Genomic DNA, 16847 nt, shown 5'->3' with positions numbered 1-16847 from the left:
AAAGCATAAAAGCAGAATGTAAAAAACAGTATTTCATGCAAAAATCTACCAAGACAACAGTTTTGCTTAGAATGCTAAAAATAAATCACCCATCTGTAAAAAGAATACAGTTTTAACCTAATATCTTAACCCAAGAATGAAGATGTAATTCATTGCAGTGTATCAGTTCAGAGATGTGGTGGTTGCATTAGTTTCCTTCTTCCACCTTTTCATTACAAGGGGATCTTGTCAGTAATATACTTTCTGCTATAGGGGGACAACGCGTGTACTGTGTCTATATAGAGGCAGCAATGATACCCTCACCTTTATTACCCTGACCACAAACTCCTCCACATTTACATATTTCCATACCACTGGGGGGGACCCAATCAGAAAAGCAGTTACACAGAAAATGACAAGTAAGTTGCATTTAAGGCAGGATCAGCAGGCATTTTTCTACCTAAAAATGAAAGCTAATGCAGTCACCTTGTCTAAGAACAGACATTGTCTAAGAATATATCTAAGAATTGCAATGTATTTATCGTGGGGTTTTATACACTTTTTATACACTGTTGTAAAGTAATGCATTCCAGACAAGCACAACTGCAAAAAGAGAAGTTTTTAGAATATATTAATACTCACAGCCCTTGAAATCCACATAAACTTCAAAAACACATAAGCATTAAGGAAGGGTGAAGACTGAGATTGCTGACAGACCAAAAACTTTTCAGAAATAGAGAGCTAGTCAGGCTGTAAAGGTTTGCAATTCAATCATATTAACTTTGACTGCCATCAACCAGCTGCAAACTCATATTATATATAAAGGTATGATATTTAAAGCCTAGACAATGTGTGCTTACCTTACCTTAATTTTTAAAAAATCTCTGCTAAATTAAAAAAAAACTCAATGAGATTGTCAAATGTAGAATAAAGATGATCACCTAAGAGACTCCAGCTCTTTAAAGTGCTTGTGCTGCAGCTTAATATTTGATTCAAGTTCCATCTTAGTTAGAGCAAGTTCATTCTTTATTTCAGCTGCAAGGAGTCTCTCGGACCCCAACTGCTCCTGCAGCTCCCCAGCTTTTTCTTTCATGCTGCTAAGATGCATATGGAGCTCCTGGGAGTGTGATGCCTGTTCCTGCTGAATGTAAAGTGCTGCTCCTGCTGGAAATAAAGGAAAATAAATATTCTATGGGTGATATTTTGTACAGAAAGAAACCCTTATATCTTTTGGAATAAACAATTGAAAAAAACTTTTTTTGGAAAAAGGTAAGATTGTATTTAGACGGGGATGCCTCACTCTGATTTTTGTGAGTGTAATTTAATGTGATTTTCATTGCTTACTGATTGTGCTAAATAAAATCTTACCTTTGCCGAAATAAACCTCAGCTTTCTTTGTTTTTTCAATTTTTTATTTCTAATAATTTTGGGGCCGAAAATCAAAAGCTATATAGTGAAAGAAGGGTGTCACTCCTCCTATTTCTTCCCTCTATATACTATGGGAGGATGACTTTCTATGGGCAGGGACTGTCCCCTATTATTCAAACAGGCTTCAGAAGAAATTCAGCAGTGCAAAATCAAATAGGAAGACTTCATGCAATGAATTCCTGAAAATGTTTGTAAAGAAAGCCCTTTCTTACAGTTTATTGACGGGACATGCTTTTCTACCTATGTGATGAAATCATACATGGGTGGACATTTGCACATGGCACCAACCAATAAATCCTTTGTCTTTCTAAAGAGGCTTTATTTTATATTTCACAATAAAACACATTTAAATATATACCTTCCGTGTTTGGATGAAATAGTGATTGGATGCTAGGATCATTGTGCAGGCTGGTCAACTGGGCCCGGAGATCTTGAATCTCAAGCAACAAACTCCGCCGGTCTGCGTTTTGTATACAATCCATGGCATTGATCTGCTCCATACCCTAATAAGAAAAGGCAGAGAGCTAAGTAACCAAGTACAACAGTGATTGCTTTAAAAGTTGTGCAAACTGTGCAACTAACAAACAATAAGTATGGGAAGAGAACAGCGGTTTATTATAGCAAGACAGAGTGACAATAGGATCTTTTTTACACTTTTTACTGCTAGGAAATATTGGATAGAAATGGATACATTATTGAATCTAAGGATTTAAAATAATAAAAACAAACTGCTATGGTGCTGGTCCTCTCCACCAGCTGAGCTCCCCCTCCTGATACCACTAGCCTTCCAGGTTAAATAGGCTGGAGTAGGCTTACATGAACTGATCCCCTTGGGTGCATCATAATGCTGCCCTGGCAACTATCTAATGTCATAAAATCTCAGTATTTAATGCCAGGCATCAACTATCTGAACCTTAAATGCCCCTGACTGAAGCTAAGTGAATAGTGGTATATACAGTGAGGAAAAGAAGTATTTGATCCCCTGCTGATTTTGAACGTTTACCCTGTGACAAAGAAATGACCAGTCTATACTTGTAATGGTAGGTTAATTGTAGCTGTGAGAGACATAATAACAACAAAAGAACCCTCAAAAACCCAGTGCTCAAAAGACAGAGCTTGATATGCATTGTAATGAGTGAAATAAGTATATGATCCCCTATCAACCAGCAAGATTTCAGCTTCCTAGGTGTCTTCCCTGTATGCAGGTAATGAGCTGAGATTAGGAGCACGCTCTGTAAGGAAGCTTGTTACAGTACCTGTATAAAAGACACCTGTCCACAGAAGCAATCAATCAATCAGATTTCAAACTAGCCACCATGGCCAAGACCAAGGAGCTGTCCAAGGATATCAGGAACAAGATTGTAGACCTACACAAGGCTGGACTGGGCTACAAGACTATCGCCAACCAGCTTGGCGAGACATGACAACAGTTGGCATGATAATTCCCAAAAGAAAGAAACACAAAATACTCTGTCAATCTCCCTCGGTCTGGGGTTCCATGCAAGATCTCCCCTCGTGGAGTTGCACTGATCATGAGAACAGTGACAAAGCTACCCAGAACTACACGGGGGGAACTCGTCAATGATCTCAGGGCAGCTGGGACAATAGTCAGCAAGAAAAAAATTGATCGCCGTGAAGGCCTGAAATCTTGCAGAGCCCCCAAGGTCCCCCCCTGCTCAAGATAGCACATATACAGGCCCGTCTGCAGTTTGCCAATGAACATCTGAATGATCCACAGGAGAACTGCGTGAAAGTGTTGTGGTCAGCTGAGACCAAAATTGAGCTCTTTGGCATCAACTCAATTCGCCGTGTTTGGAGGAGGAGGAATGCTGCCTATGACCCCAAGAACACCATCCCCACCGCCAAGCATGGAGGTGGATACATTATGCTCTGGGGGGTGTTTTTCTGCTTAAAGGAACTGGACACCTTCACCGCATCGAAGGGACAATGGACGGGGCCATGTACTGCCAAATCTTGGGTGAGCACCTCCTTCCCTCAGCCAGGGCATTGAAAATGGGTCATGGATGGGTATTCCAGAATGACAATGACCCAAAACACATGGCCAAGGCTACAAAGGAGTGGCTCAAGAAGAAGCACATTAAGATCTTGGAGTGGCCTATCCTATCTCCACACCATAATTCCATTGAAAATCTGTGGGGGGAGCTGAAGGTTTGAGTTGCCAAACATCAGCCTTAAAACCTTACTGACTTGGAGAGGATCTGCAAAGAGTTACGTTTTTGAGGGTTCTTTTATTGTTATTCTGTCTCGCACAGCTACAATAAACCTACCATTACAATTATAGACTGGTCATTTCTTTGTCAGAGGAAATCAGCAGGGGATCAAATACTTCTTTCCCTCACTGTAAATCTTGAATTCAGCTATAAAATTATTTATTTGCAAAATTTCAAGTAATATTGGTTTCCAAAAGCATTTTTGGTTATCTGTATTTATGCAGAACTGTATGTAAGCTCAAACACAGAGGTCCAATGCTGCAAACTGGCACCCAGGCTTCCTTCTCCTATAAAATGGGAACACTTATGTTTTTTTGTAAACTCACTATTAGCTTTTAATGTTTTCAATATAATCTGCTGTCCTACTTCACACATGGCCGCTAAAAAAGGCATTTAGAAAGGTTTTATTGCAATTGCTCTATAGCCTTGAAGCGGAATTCTGCTGATGGTGGATGCCTTATATTAAAAGGCCAACTGAACTTTCAGATAAAACAATTCCAGGTGCATCAAAGTAAAAAGTGTTTCAAGGTATAGTTATTTTTATGTAGTAGTACGAGTGCAAGCAGTGGCCTCTCTGCAGATGTACAGTACGCTTCCTGCTGATTCAGAGCTGGAGCACTCAAATCAGCAGGGAACATGAAGTTGTTAGTTTGACTCAGCGAGGGGTGTTCAGACCTCTGCAGAACGACGAACACCTTCAAATAGAGATCAAGGGTCCCTTTACAGCATACTGGCAGAGAAAAGGTTTTTTGTAACTTTCAAAAGAAATAAACTGTAGGACATTGCATAGCTTTTGTCCTAGGGCACCTGGAACATGCAAGTGGATTTATAATGAAAGTTCAAATGGGCTTTAATGGATTAATCTTTCTACAGTTTTACTTTTCATTTAAACATATTATTCTAAAAACAAGTGTATCCCAATATTTTACCTGTTCCTGAAGCCTGTGCTGCATTTGGTTAAGTAGTGCATTTGCGTCACATCTGCCCAGTTGAGCCAACTGAGTGTGGAAAGCAGACATGAGGACATCTTGCTCCCTTTGGAAGACTTCCTGTATCGCTCGCAGCAGCTCTCCTCTCCAGTCTGGACTGAGGTCATGGAAGCCTGGCCTTGAATGACTCTAAGAGATGAATCAACATTGAAGTTTGAGAATGCATAATGAAATATAGGACACAACAAGTTCACATCCAACATACTGCCAACTGACCTCTGAGATCTTATGAATTTGCATCTTTGCAATGAGATCTTTTAGAGAGGCAATGGTTTCTAGCATTGCTTTCCTCTCCTCACACCAGGGCTTAGTCTTTACTGTGAAAGGTGGCTCCTGTTCAGGGCTGGTGACTTCTGTCAGTGACAGCACCTGCATACCCTCCTGATGGACAGCTCGTAACAAGTCCTGTAACAAGAAAGAACAGTTTCCCTTTCACTTTCTACACTTATTAATCAGTGATAAGAGAAAATAATATATCATATCCTTAAACAAGAGTACCTTGATCTTGCTGGGAATTAATTCTGTATGGATATCATCCTCATCTCCTTGGAGTCCTTCTGGTTGTTGGTCAAAACTCTGTACATCAAAAGTACCTTGGCTCCAGTCACATTCTGTGCCAACATCTATAAATTAAAACAATATGAAAAGTCTATTCACTTATTGTCACATTTAACACTAGTTATATGGATATTAACCCCTCTAGCATTCTAATTCTGTCCGTATTTCCACGCAAAAAGCGTTACATTTATTTTGCATGGAAAGTTATTTTACATTGTAGGTCTATAATTCTTAGGCATACCTTGCCAAAATTTGTCCAATGTTTATTAAATTAATAAACTTTAAAAAAAAAAAACCCACAAAAATTTGTTTAAAAAAATTAAAAAAAAATACTGAAACATGCAGGATGCCTGATTTGTGATTATCGATTTTTGCATGGAAAATCAACTCTGTGTCACACTCAGGATTACCGATGGGGGGTTAAATTATAGTTGGGGCACTGTAGACGTCTCTGTCCTAAGAAAGACTGCTGGTGATAAAAAAGCTACATGGAGAATTACTAAGAGACAAATAAGCTTTTTCTTGAAAGTTAGATAGGTTGGTTTTGCAGCAGGGAAAACTGGGTAAGTGCTCAATGCTCTCTTTGTGGTTGCCAATGACAGAATGGCATAGTGTGCATGTAACTGGAATGCTGTACATTTGGGACTTCCACTTCATACTGGCCCATGGCCCTATTTTGTCTAAAACTGTCTCTGGGAGACAACCAAAGGACCAAAGTTATAAATGTAGCCTTGCACCCTATTAGTCTATGACTATAAAAAGAAGTCTCACTGACCAACAGTGGGCAAAGGGGGCTGGAGTGGAGAAACTTAGGAACAAGGAGTGAGTTTCATACTTTTTCCAATCCTGAATCAGTAATTTTATTCACTCTCAGCAGATATAAAAAGGTGTCAGGGAAGCAAATGAAATGCATATGCATGTGCTGCCAGGATAGCGGCATTAATATTAATCATATCTGGATAAGGTAGATATTTTCAGTCTTATATAGAATAACAGTTCAGAGTACCAGAAAAAAAGTATTGATAGTCAAGACCTTAGCGATTTCATGTCCACCTCACAGAGACTCTGAACCTGGCATCCCAAGGGTAATTGGTTGATTCTGACCAAGGACACAAGTTCTTAGTTTATATTTGTGTGTTTGCTACTGTGTACCTAATCATGTATGGAGCTATTTAAGTTGGAGCTATATACCTTCATTAGTACATTGTACCTTATCTTCTGATATTACTACAGTGCATTAATAAACACTAAAAAGCACTTCGGGTTTTAGGGGCAATGTATAACAAATATTTATATGCATACAATAAAATGTACAGTTTGCACAATTTCGGGATGTAAAAAAAAATCTTACCGCTTGAGGCAGCATCTGTGATGTGATATGATGTAGACAGTGCGGAATCTGGCATCCCTCCGCCTCCCTGGAATTAAAAGAAAACACAAATGGCTTACTAAGAGCTTAACTACACCCAAAAGCTTACTACAACTTAGATGGGGTGGATGTGTCAGTTTTCTATTACAGGCTTTTTTTTCCTTATTTCTATCTGGTAATCCTGGGAAAACCTCACATCTTGTTCTTGGATGAATATGCTAACCCATGCACACAATCGGTGGAGTAAGCCATACTTGTCACCTGGACTGGACTACAATTAGGTCTCTCTTTGTTTATCTCTATCACATGTCGAGGGAGGACTTTGCTTAAATTTCAAGGAACGTTACAGGCTTAGTTTAATGTTCCTATAGACACTGCATAGAAGGTGTAGTCAAAATGCTTTTTAGTTTTATTATTGGAAATATCTGAAACATTTTGGTGCAGAGTTATCCATTCCAGAAAACAGAGCAATATTTGATATGTGAACAAGTCAATCATCTATCTTGAATCTTTCCACACTCCCAAGCTGGAAAGAGCTTTTGACTTGACATAAACTTTAAAGTCTATGGGGCTCATGAGGAAAAAAGTGATCAGATATGTTGAAAAATGTTGACTGAATGCTACAGTTTACTTGCGGATAAACCGGCCTCTAAGGATCAGCAGAAAGCTCCTTCCTTAGTAACTTAAATAAAAACCATTGCACAATGGCAGTATTGCTGTTTATGGGTAGGCAAACAAAAGTCTATAGATCTGCACATCCAATTACCCTCTACAGTAGACAGAAACTATGGCTATATGGCTTAAAATGAGTCTAAACTCTTTGGAATTCAAGTTTTTCAGCTGCACTCATTGTGAATGTAACCAATGCATACAATAGCTATACAATCACAAGGTGTCCATACACTTTTTGCTATATGTGTGTTTTCATGCATTAAAATATTGTAAAGGTAAATTGGGAAAACTTACAGATGTTTTAAGAGCTTCAATAACAGATTTCAAAGCATCACACTCATCTGTGAGCGCTTGAACAATGGTATACTGTTCTCTCCTCAGAGATTCTGCTTCTGAAATATGTCTGGCCTCCATGTCCAGGATCTCGGCGGCATGGAGTTCCTGCATCTGACTGATCTTCTCAGTGTACTGTTCCATCAACTCTGCAACCTCATCAGAAGAGCTGCTCAGCTGCCCGGGCTCCAGCTCATTCTGCACTCCGACATTCTTCCTGGGGATGTGAGAGGTCTGATTGCTGTTGTTAACACTGGAGATTCTGTCAGTCTGTGAGGAAGAAGTTGTCCAATCTGGGCTCCGAATGTGTGGTAAATCTATATCAGACATGCTCTGGAGTTCCTCTTCCTGAATTTCTCGCTTCATGTAAAATGCCAACTTCTCCTCGGCATGGGAGAGGCATTTCTTCACTTCTCTGAGGTCTTCTTCAAGATGGGCCAAAGTAGATTCTTTTACCTGGAGAAACAAAATTATTTATTCACAGTAAGTAGCCAAAAAATGATTTTTGTTTATCTTTAAAAGGTGGATGCAGATATTTTACCTCTTACTTTTCTTATTAAGCCCATCTTTTCTCAGCACCACTTCAACTATTATAATACTGCTAGGTGAACATTCATACAAGACGGCAGCATTTATTATAACTCCAGTTTATTCCAAAAACATTTATTTTTGTTTAAATTGTGAATTCTGTGCTTGGAATAATGCCGTTAAAATGACAGCAAGATTGTAAAGTAGGAATCTAAAGACCCCTACAATATCCTTATGGGCACCCAGAACCACCATCTGGAATGACCAATAAAACTAAAACTGACCTGAGTTCCTGATATCAATCTTTGTAGAACTCCCTCCCACAAACACCTGTGGGTGTACCCAAGGCAATTCATGCCCACCAATTGCAATAAATGTTCAGTATGCAGTTGACCCCTTTAAAGCGGACCTAAAACTAAAAACCACCAGGAGGTAGTACTATTTGACATGCAATGTCAAATGTCATGTAAAATAACTCCCTAGCTCCTGGTGGTTTTTTGTTTCTGCTCTAAACTACACGTCACATTTGCTGTGTAGCTTAGCATGTCATTGCACACAAAGCCGGCCACCGGCGAAAGACTTTCATGTTCCAATCAATGAACACGTTTGCTGTTTCCACGGAAGTTGAAAAAGGAGCTGTCGGTGAACATGCCAGTGCCCATTCCTGCATCGATGACAGGTCATGGACTGCAGATAAGTATATGCCATAATCGTCAAGTATGCTGTGCACACTTGTTGATTATGACAAAAGCTTACCACCCACCAATGAGTTTAGTTCTGCTTTAATATTTTATTACATATTGCAGGCAGCAGAAATATATTTCTATGCTATGGAAATAAGAAAGTTAAGACCGTAAAGTGTTTTTCCCACCATCAGTTTGTCTTTTAATTTTTCTGAAAGTTCTCTGTAATGGCACAGTTCCTCTTTGGTAGCAATTGCTTCTTGAGTAAGTTTATGAAGCTCAAGTTCCAGGTTGGTCTTCGTATCTTCTTCAGACAGCTCTGAGCTTCTCTGTAAACATAGAATAACAGAAATGAGTGGAGGCAAATGTACTATTATTGTGTATGTACTATTATTATGTATGTATTATTACATTTGGTAAAAAATGACAATCATTCAACAATCTAACAGCTAGGTGAACACTGATGGCTACAAACCCTACTATGTTCATGTAATTTTTTAACAAAACAGCTTCTTTCTGTCAGCAGTTAGATTCTGCCTAACTTTTCTCTACTGCAATAAAAGCAGTACAGGTCTTTCAAGACCATCTTGCTTAAGATTGGGTCAGGCCAACCCTGACCTCAAGTATTCTGACCACTGTGCAGGCCCAATAGTGTTTCTAAAATATAGTTAAGATTTTTTTTTTTTTAATGATTAGAAAACCAAATTGGGATTAGTTTATCTGCCAGCTTTAAATATACCTCTGATGATAGATTTAATTTTTATAAACGGAAATGATTTTTGCAATGCTTTGACCAGATTAAGAAGAGTCACTACCTGTAACAGAGCAACATCTCTGGATTTCTCTTCAGTTGCTGCCCAAGCAATACTTTGTTTTTCCTTTGTGCTTTTTAAGATTTGCTGCAACTCAACCAGTTGCTTTTCTTTTTCAGCAGCCAGTTGGTTAGTCAGGACAACCTGATCTCTTTCTACTTGTAGCTGTTCGTGGAGATCAAACAGCTGTTTCTCGAGTTCCAGAAGTTGTAGGTTGAGGACGGATGACTTTGATTCAGACTCCTCCTGCGGTGAGTACCTTGGACTATGGGTCTGTAACATTTTGGACTCTTCCACCAGTGCAGAAGATGTGTCATCTGAATGTACACATTTGGTGTGAAATTGAATGGCTTTGAGTTGGGCCTCGCTTACAAGAGCTGCAGCAACTTTTTCCCTGAGTGAGTCCTCCATAGCCAATACTATCTGATCATGCTCATCCTTTTTAACTTTAACTTGCTCATTGAGAGTCTCAATTTCTTCTAAATACAGTAATATCTCCATGTCTTTCTCTTTTACAACTTTTTGCAGGTCCTCCAGCTGAGTTTCTAAGGTGTCTATTGTACTTTGCATGGTTTCCTGCATTGATGTAAATAAAGACTGGTTTTCTAAGAGCTGTGTGTTCTGGTCTCTCAAAGCTTCGATCATCCAATCACATTGGTCTTTGTTCTCCATAACAGCTGTCACATCTCCATCAGACATTCTTTTACCACTGTCAAGCGGATGTATTCTTTCACGAGTATTATATAGCTGTCCAAATGGTTTTTCATACTCATCATCAGATTTGGTGTCTAATGTCTTAATAAAGGTTGTTTCTCCACCATTCATTTGTTCTGTTAACTCTTTCTCCAGGTTTTTAGACTTTCCCTCATTGACAGTACTTTCAGATTTTTTATAGGTCCTCTGCTGTGCATCTTCTAGTTGTTTTTGTAGAGATTCTATAACACCATTTAAAAGTTCGATCTCTTTAGTTTGCTGGTTGAGTATGTTTTGCTGATTTAAATACTGCAATAATTCTGAATCTTTCTGCTGTACGGTTTTCCTAAGTTCTTGTAACTGTAACTCCATATTGTGCATGCTAGCTTGTGAGGTCTCCTGAAGAGATGTAAGTATTGTTTGGCTTGCTAAAAGATCAGCTGTTTTTTCCTTCAATGCTTGCTCTAGATCAGTGAGTTTATTTGCTTTATCTTCCCTGGGTGTTCCATTATCCGGCATATCTTCATTTTTCGAAGATAATCTGATTTGTGATATTTCCTCCGTCAAAGCACTCAATTCCAGTTTTGTTCTCTCAAGTTCTGCCTTTGTTTGCGCCAACTCGCTGTCTTCTAAATTGGCCCTATTTTGCAAAAACAGTTCATTTTCCTGTAATGTTTCCCCAAACCCTTTTCCATCTTTCCTGACATTGGGGCCAATATCTTCTGAATTCTGCTCGTTCATGCTAATAAATTTACCTAGCCTTTCAATTTCTTTTGTTTGTTGGTCTATTAGGTCTTTTTGGTTTACATATTGCAACAATTCTAAGTCTTTCAGCTGTATGGCATTCTGAAGTTCTTGTAACTTTGACTCCAGGCTGTGGATGGTAGCCTGTGTGGTCTCATCCAGAGATGCAAGCATGGCTTGGCTTGCGAGGAGTTCCGCTGTTTTTTCTCTAAGAGTTTGCTCTAGATCATTCACTTTAAGTGCTGCTTCGCTCTCTCTAGATGTGTTTTCATGACCTGCAATGTCAAGTTTCTCAGTCAAATTGACTTTTGAAAGTTCCTCCTTCAAAACAGCCAGATCTGTTTTTGCTTTCTCAAGTTCTGCCTTAATTTGCACAAGCTCTTCTCTTGAATGTATATCAGAACCACTTTGTGCCAGTTGCTGCTGAAGTGTTCTAACAACCTCATTCAGTTCCTCAACTTCTTTCATCTGTTGGTTCCGCAGGTCTTTTTGCTGAACATATTGCTGCAACTCTAAATCCTTCTGCTCAATAACTTTTTGAAATTCTTGCAACTGCAACTCCATTTTGTGAACAGTAGCCTGAGTGGTTTCTTCTAAAGATACATTTAACTTTTGACTTTCTAAGAGTTCTGCTGCCTTTTCATTCAGTGCTTTCTCTAGATCAGCCACTGTTAGACATGCGTTGGCATCAGCAGCTTTTGAAACATCCATTTCCCTTTTCTCAAGTTCTGCCCTGGGTTGAGCCAGCTCATCACTCTCTGTTTTTTCCAACATATCTGTAGAAGTTACTACACATGTGGGATTTATCTTAAAATCAGAACTTGCCTCTGCCAAATCCTGCTTAAGTTTTCTAATCTCTTCATTTAACTGTTCAATTTTCAGTGCTTGATCTTGAAGCAGCTCTTTTTGGGTTACATACTGCAACAACTCAGCATCCTTCACTTTTATGACTTCTTTTAGTTCTTGAAGCTGTAACTCTATATTTACTTCACCAGTCTGCATCTTTTCTGTATCTGCTGGCAAGGAGTGGACTACTACTGCTTGTTCTGTGTTTTCACTTGCAGAACCTTCTGGAACAGTTACATTAAGGTCCGAGTGCCTTGTACCATGTTTGCTAGATCCATTTTCTTCGGGTATGGCACTTTGTTTTTGAGACTTTCTTAGATTCTTGAGCTCTTCCTTTAAAAGAGTCACCTCCTTCTTGGCATCCTCAACTTCATTTGACAGCATTGCCTTTTCGTCATCAAACTCCATCCTCTGCTGCAATGATGTTTGATTTGCAATAGGTGTTTCATTTTGGGTTGTTTGGCTCTCTCCATCTTTAGCTGACGTTTTAGATTCCTCTGTAATCTTTTCCTCTACCTTTTTTAAATCCAGCTCCAACCTTCTGATGACCTCATTCAGTCGGTCTACTTCCTGGTTTTCAGGAAGCTGAGAACTGCTTGCTAATTCCTGCAGTTGGGATTCCTTCCTTTGAATGGTTTTCTGAAGATCTTGCACCTGACACTGCAGATTATGAATTGTGTCCTGAGAGGTCTCCTGCACTGACACAAGCAAAGCTTCAACAGCCACATGTTGAGCAGTTTTCTCTCTTAAAGCTTCAGTCAAATTCTCAATACTAGTTGTATAATTTATATCAATTTCCTCCTGTGAACTAACAGTGCATAACTGGTGATTTACTGTGTTTTCTGAAGATGTTCTAAGTTTTTCAAGTTCTTCCTTGACCTGTTTTAACTCTGCTTTGGTTGTTTCCAATTCATTGTTCAATAAAGTGTCATCTGTGCTACTTAAAGGAGGATGTGCTGAAGTTTCTGGGCTGACAGTGCTGGCAAGGTTCTTGGAAACGTCAGAATTTATTTTCTGATCTTTTGTTGCTAATTCTTGTTTTAGCCTTTCCACAGTCTCATTCAATACTTTGATCTCCTCATTCAGCGTCATAACCTGCTCATAATACTGTTTGAGATTTAGATCTTTTTCTTTAACAGTTTCCTGGAGCTGTTTCAGGGTAGATTCCATGTCCTGCACGGAACTTTGAACTACTGGTGAGGAGGCTGCTGAATTCAGTTCCTTCATTCCACCTTCCATATGATCTAACACAGTGTTGTCCACATTCATATCAGCCAGTGATGGTGAATCTGCACGGAGGTATGTGCTTCCTTCGGTAATCTCACTCATGCCAGTGAAGCTTACAGTAACCTTTTGGTCGATTTGAGACAATTCCTCTTGGAGTTTCTCTATCACTTCATTTAGTTTTTCTATTTCTTCCTCACTGTTCTTTTTCAAACGTTCCTGGTCACTTTTTAAGCACTTAATTTGGCTCTTGTATTGCTTAATTTGTTCATTCTTTTCTTCAATCACCTAAAAGGTATAAAAAATATAGGTCAATTTTATTTATAACAAAGAAAGGTAATTTAATTACCTTTTGAAAGTCTAAGTGCTCAATCGAAAAATGGTATTTAATCTGTTTTAAACTACGTCTTACTGGGGTTTTTCTGGAGGAAAGACATTGGTTTGCTGAAGTGAATGTAAAAAAAATCCTATTCTTTTTTTTTTTTACCCAACCGGTCATCTTGTATGCATACGTTATGTCCATAGGGTTTTATATCTGGGATATGTTTATTCCCTAGTGGTTGAACTTCATGGACTTTCATGGATCTTTTTTCAACCTGACTTACTATGTAACTACCGTATTTTTCGGCGTATAAGACGCTCCGGCATATAAGACGCACCCAATTTTAAAGGAGGAAAATCTAGAAAAAAAAGATTCTGATCGGGTAAGTATGTTACCGGTTTTAATTATTTTTTAAACCTGCATTCGCCGTATAGGACGCACCCACTTTTCCCCCCCAGTTTTGGGGAAGAAAAAGTGCGTCTTATACGCCGAAAAATACGGTATGTGGCCATCTAACCATTACACTTTTATGAGCTTGTGTGAACATCCCATACCAAAACCATAGATCCTTAGTTGATGCGGAGTTGATACCCATTTGTAAAGTAAAGTAGTTGATACTCATTTGTAAAGTAAAGTCAAATGAGAATCTATGAACATTTGTGAGGTCAAGCACTGATATTGCACATCCAGGCCTGGCTTCCGATCAGCATTCCAATTCATTTTTAAAGATGTTGAGGTCATGGTCTGTGCAGACCACTTGAATTTCTCCTCACCAGCTGGCTTTGAGGCTAAGGCTATGATTCTCATCCGATAATCGCGCCTCAGGACTGATATCGGTTGGGAATCTGGCATGTGTACATCGCTCGTTGTCCGGAGGGCTGTTCTAGCGAATCCACAAATGATGGATGAGGAACGATCGTAATAAAAGTAAAGACAAAAAGAGCGCAGAGGGGTGCCACTCTGTTGTCCTCGCCCTCCAATCTCTATTGAGCAGAATGGCGCTGTATGTACAGCACTCGTTCATGAGTCGTGCAGTCTTTTGTTGTTGGAAAGGATCGTGAAAGGTCCTTTCCAATGACAATTATTGCACGTGTGTATGCAGCCAGTAAGATGTCCTTGCATGCTGTAGCATTAACAGTACCCTTCACTGTAAATTCCTGAACTCATTTATTTGGAGGGAGTGTCATATAGTGTAGGAGAAAACTATTGTAGCAAAACCACTTGTTCACTTTTTCTTTCCACATTTTAAGGCCTTTTCAATACCAAATTTCACTACAAATGTTCCATAATTTTACCTTGTTATCAGTTGCAGCTTCAAGTTGTGCATGTAGTTTTGCAATCTGTTCATTAAGGAGCAAGAATTCTTGGTCCTTGGAGAGATTATCTATTTTTCCTTGTCTAAAATGAGTCTCAGTGGCTGATGGGGTTTCTTCAGGTTGTGTCATTTCAAGTTCATCCTTAAAAGACAGCACAGATATATATGATATAAGTTTTCTGCACTTGTTTGCTTGTTTTTAGGCTGACACTTTTCTGCAATTATCCCCCATTACTTACATACAAAATCCCAAACTAGAAAAATGGACATTTTAAGTCCAAGTGTGAGCAGAGCTTACTTTTAAAACTTTATTTTCTTGTTCCAGTTCTTGCAGGCGTGTGGCAGACTCCTTTCTCTGAATCTCCAGCTGCATGTGCAGCTGCTGAACCTCTTCGTTCTTATTCTCCAGCTCTTCCCTGAACTGTTCTAACTGTTCCACCAGGTTGGTAATCTGTAAGACCAAAAAGACACAAAGCAAGGATATCAGAGAACAGAAGGACATGGGTATCATTACTGTTAAAGATGACTGTGGGGTTCCTATCACATACACAGCTAAAATGTATTTAGCATGATTCTAGGGGTTATTTGTAAACAAAAAAAAAAATATTTGGTTTATAGTTACTCTTGTGTCAGTCTGTGTTTATATACCGCTCTTCTTTGCTGCACCCTGGTCACTGCATTTGGCACTTCTAGGAGTGTAAATACATGCTTCACCTGCCACATACTGAATGTACATCACTACAAGCCATCTGAGCCAGCTGGAGGAAGCAGACATTTAACAGACCTACAAATGTTGAATACCTGCAATGGCCAGTAAGCAGCATAGTGGCAGAATAAGGTAATCATTAAAGGTAATTACCACACTTTCAGAATGCAGCAACGTTCCTATTATGGAATAGTAGCAAAGGTTATGTTTGGAATATTTAATGCTGAAAATGACTTTTCAGAGTTTTCCAAAGCAGCTTGAAGTTTGAAGACATTGGCTGTTGGGAAAAGTAAGTATGCATACTCGTTCCTTACAGGGATGCTTTTGTTTAAATGAAATCCTGTGTGACAAGATCACCAATAGCAAACTATTATAGCATTTGCAAATTTGTTAAAGCAGTCTTGTGCTCATATGCTCCTTGCATACGCTTCTTCTGTGCATGCTCCTGCTGTATGGTTTAGGGATTGTTCACACAGACAATTGAAGAAGCAGTGCAGCTAATACTGAAGCAATCATAAGCCGTTTATAATCGTTTACATTTCGTTCACAGCGTCTGACGGGTGGATGCAGCACAGTCTTTTGTCAATTTTGTTAAAAGAGACAACCAACTATCAGGAGCTGCAACATCTAAAAGCAAGGAATCTACTGTCAGTTGACAAAAGCCTTTCACATGTGTCTGGAATGCTCTCAGTCAATTCAGCAAACAAGGGGTTTGCAATTGATTAACTGCTTTTAAACCATCCATGTTAATAAACCCTAATGCTACAACCGCAGTCAGTAAGCCTGTTCAAATAATAAAAAATAAGAAGATGTACTTGAGTGAGCGACATTACTGAAAGCTGAATCCTTACAAAAAATACAGCCAGCCATCACTACAGCTAGTGCATTGACAGAAACACTAATCAGTTACATGCCCTCTAAACAAAACATGTCCTCAATTAAACATTACATTTTCTGCATCTATTCAATATTTTAAATTTCCAGTTTTACAGTTTCGCAGCAATTAAGACAGAACGGGAGCGGGCATACGCGGAAAGAGCTTTTTCTTCAATGAGGGGGGAATCCAATCTCACACGTGCAGTGAAATCGGCAATTTTTTTCCCCCAATAACATCAGGCTACGTCACCAGATTTCACGCCTGCGTAGTGCACGATCAGGTGACGTAGGCAAAAGCAGGAAGAAGAAGAAAGAAGATGGTGGTGCTCGGTGCGTTCTCCACACTGGGACACAGATTGATAACAGGATGGTGCAGGACCCAATCCAGGAAAACTCCGGAGGGATCTGCAGAAATAAAGGTGACTTTTTTTTTTTTTTTGTAGTTCCGCTTCAACTTGCACTGGATTAAATATTTTCTATCCTTTCATTTGTACATCACTGACTATGTATCCAAGTCAGCTTATGTTTTACAATTAGGA

General features: G+C 39.2%; 1 protein-coding gene across 9 annotated transcripts in view; it reads right to left on the bottom strand.

Annotated features, from left to right (window-relative positions):
- The window catches only part of AKAP9 (A-kinase anchoring protein 9), a 132803-nt gene that overhangs the window by 14077 nt on the left and 101879 nt on the right, over positions 1 to 16847 (bottom strand). For 7 of the 9 annotated variants that reach the window (XM_072412833.1, XM_072412835.1, XM_072412839.1 and 4 more), the window contains 11 exons: positions 15025 to 15177; positions 14707 to 14868; positions 9586 to 13377; positions 8959 to 9099; positions 7521 to 8015; positions 6537 to 6603; positions 5126 to 5250; positions 4844 to 5032; positions 4568 to 4756; positions 1766 to 1910; positions 921 to 1143 (listed from right to left, as the gene is read on the bottom strand). In XM_072412833.1, the coding sequence (XP_072268934.1) occupies positions 921 to 1143; positions 1766 to 1910; positions 4568 to 4756; positions 4844 to 5032; positions 5126 to 5250; positions 6537 to 6603; positions 7521 to 8015; positions 8959 to 9099; positions 9586 to 13377; positions 14707 to 14868; positions 15025 to 15177 (5681 nt within the window). The remainder of the gene's footprint in view (positions 1 to 920; positions 1144 to 1765; positions 1911 to 4567; positions 4757 to 4843; positions 5033 to 5125; positions 5251 to 6536; positions 6604 to 7520; positions 8016 to 8958; positions 9100 to 9585; positions 13378 to 14706; positions 14869 to 15024; positions 15178 to 16847) is intronic. The other 2 variants (XM_072412834.1, XM_072412842.1) reach the window with 1 other exon arrangement.

The sequence above is a fragment of the Pyxicephalus adspersus genome, chromosome 5 (assembly GCF_032062135.1).
Source record: "Pyxicephalus adspersus chromosome 5, UCB_Pads_2.0, whole genome shotgun sequence".
NCBI lineage: Eukaryota > Metazoa > Chordata > Amphibia > Anura > Pyxicephalidae > Pyxicephalus > Pyxicephalus adspersus.
Note: the sequence above shows the minus strand (reverse complement) of the source record. Positions and strands in the feature narration are given on the sequence as shown.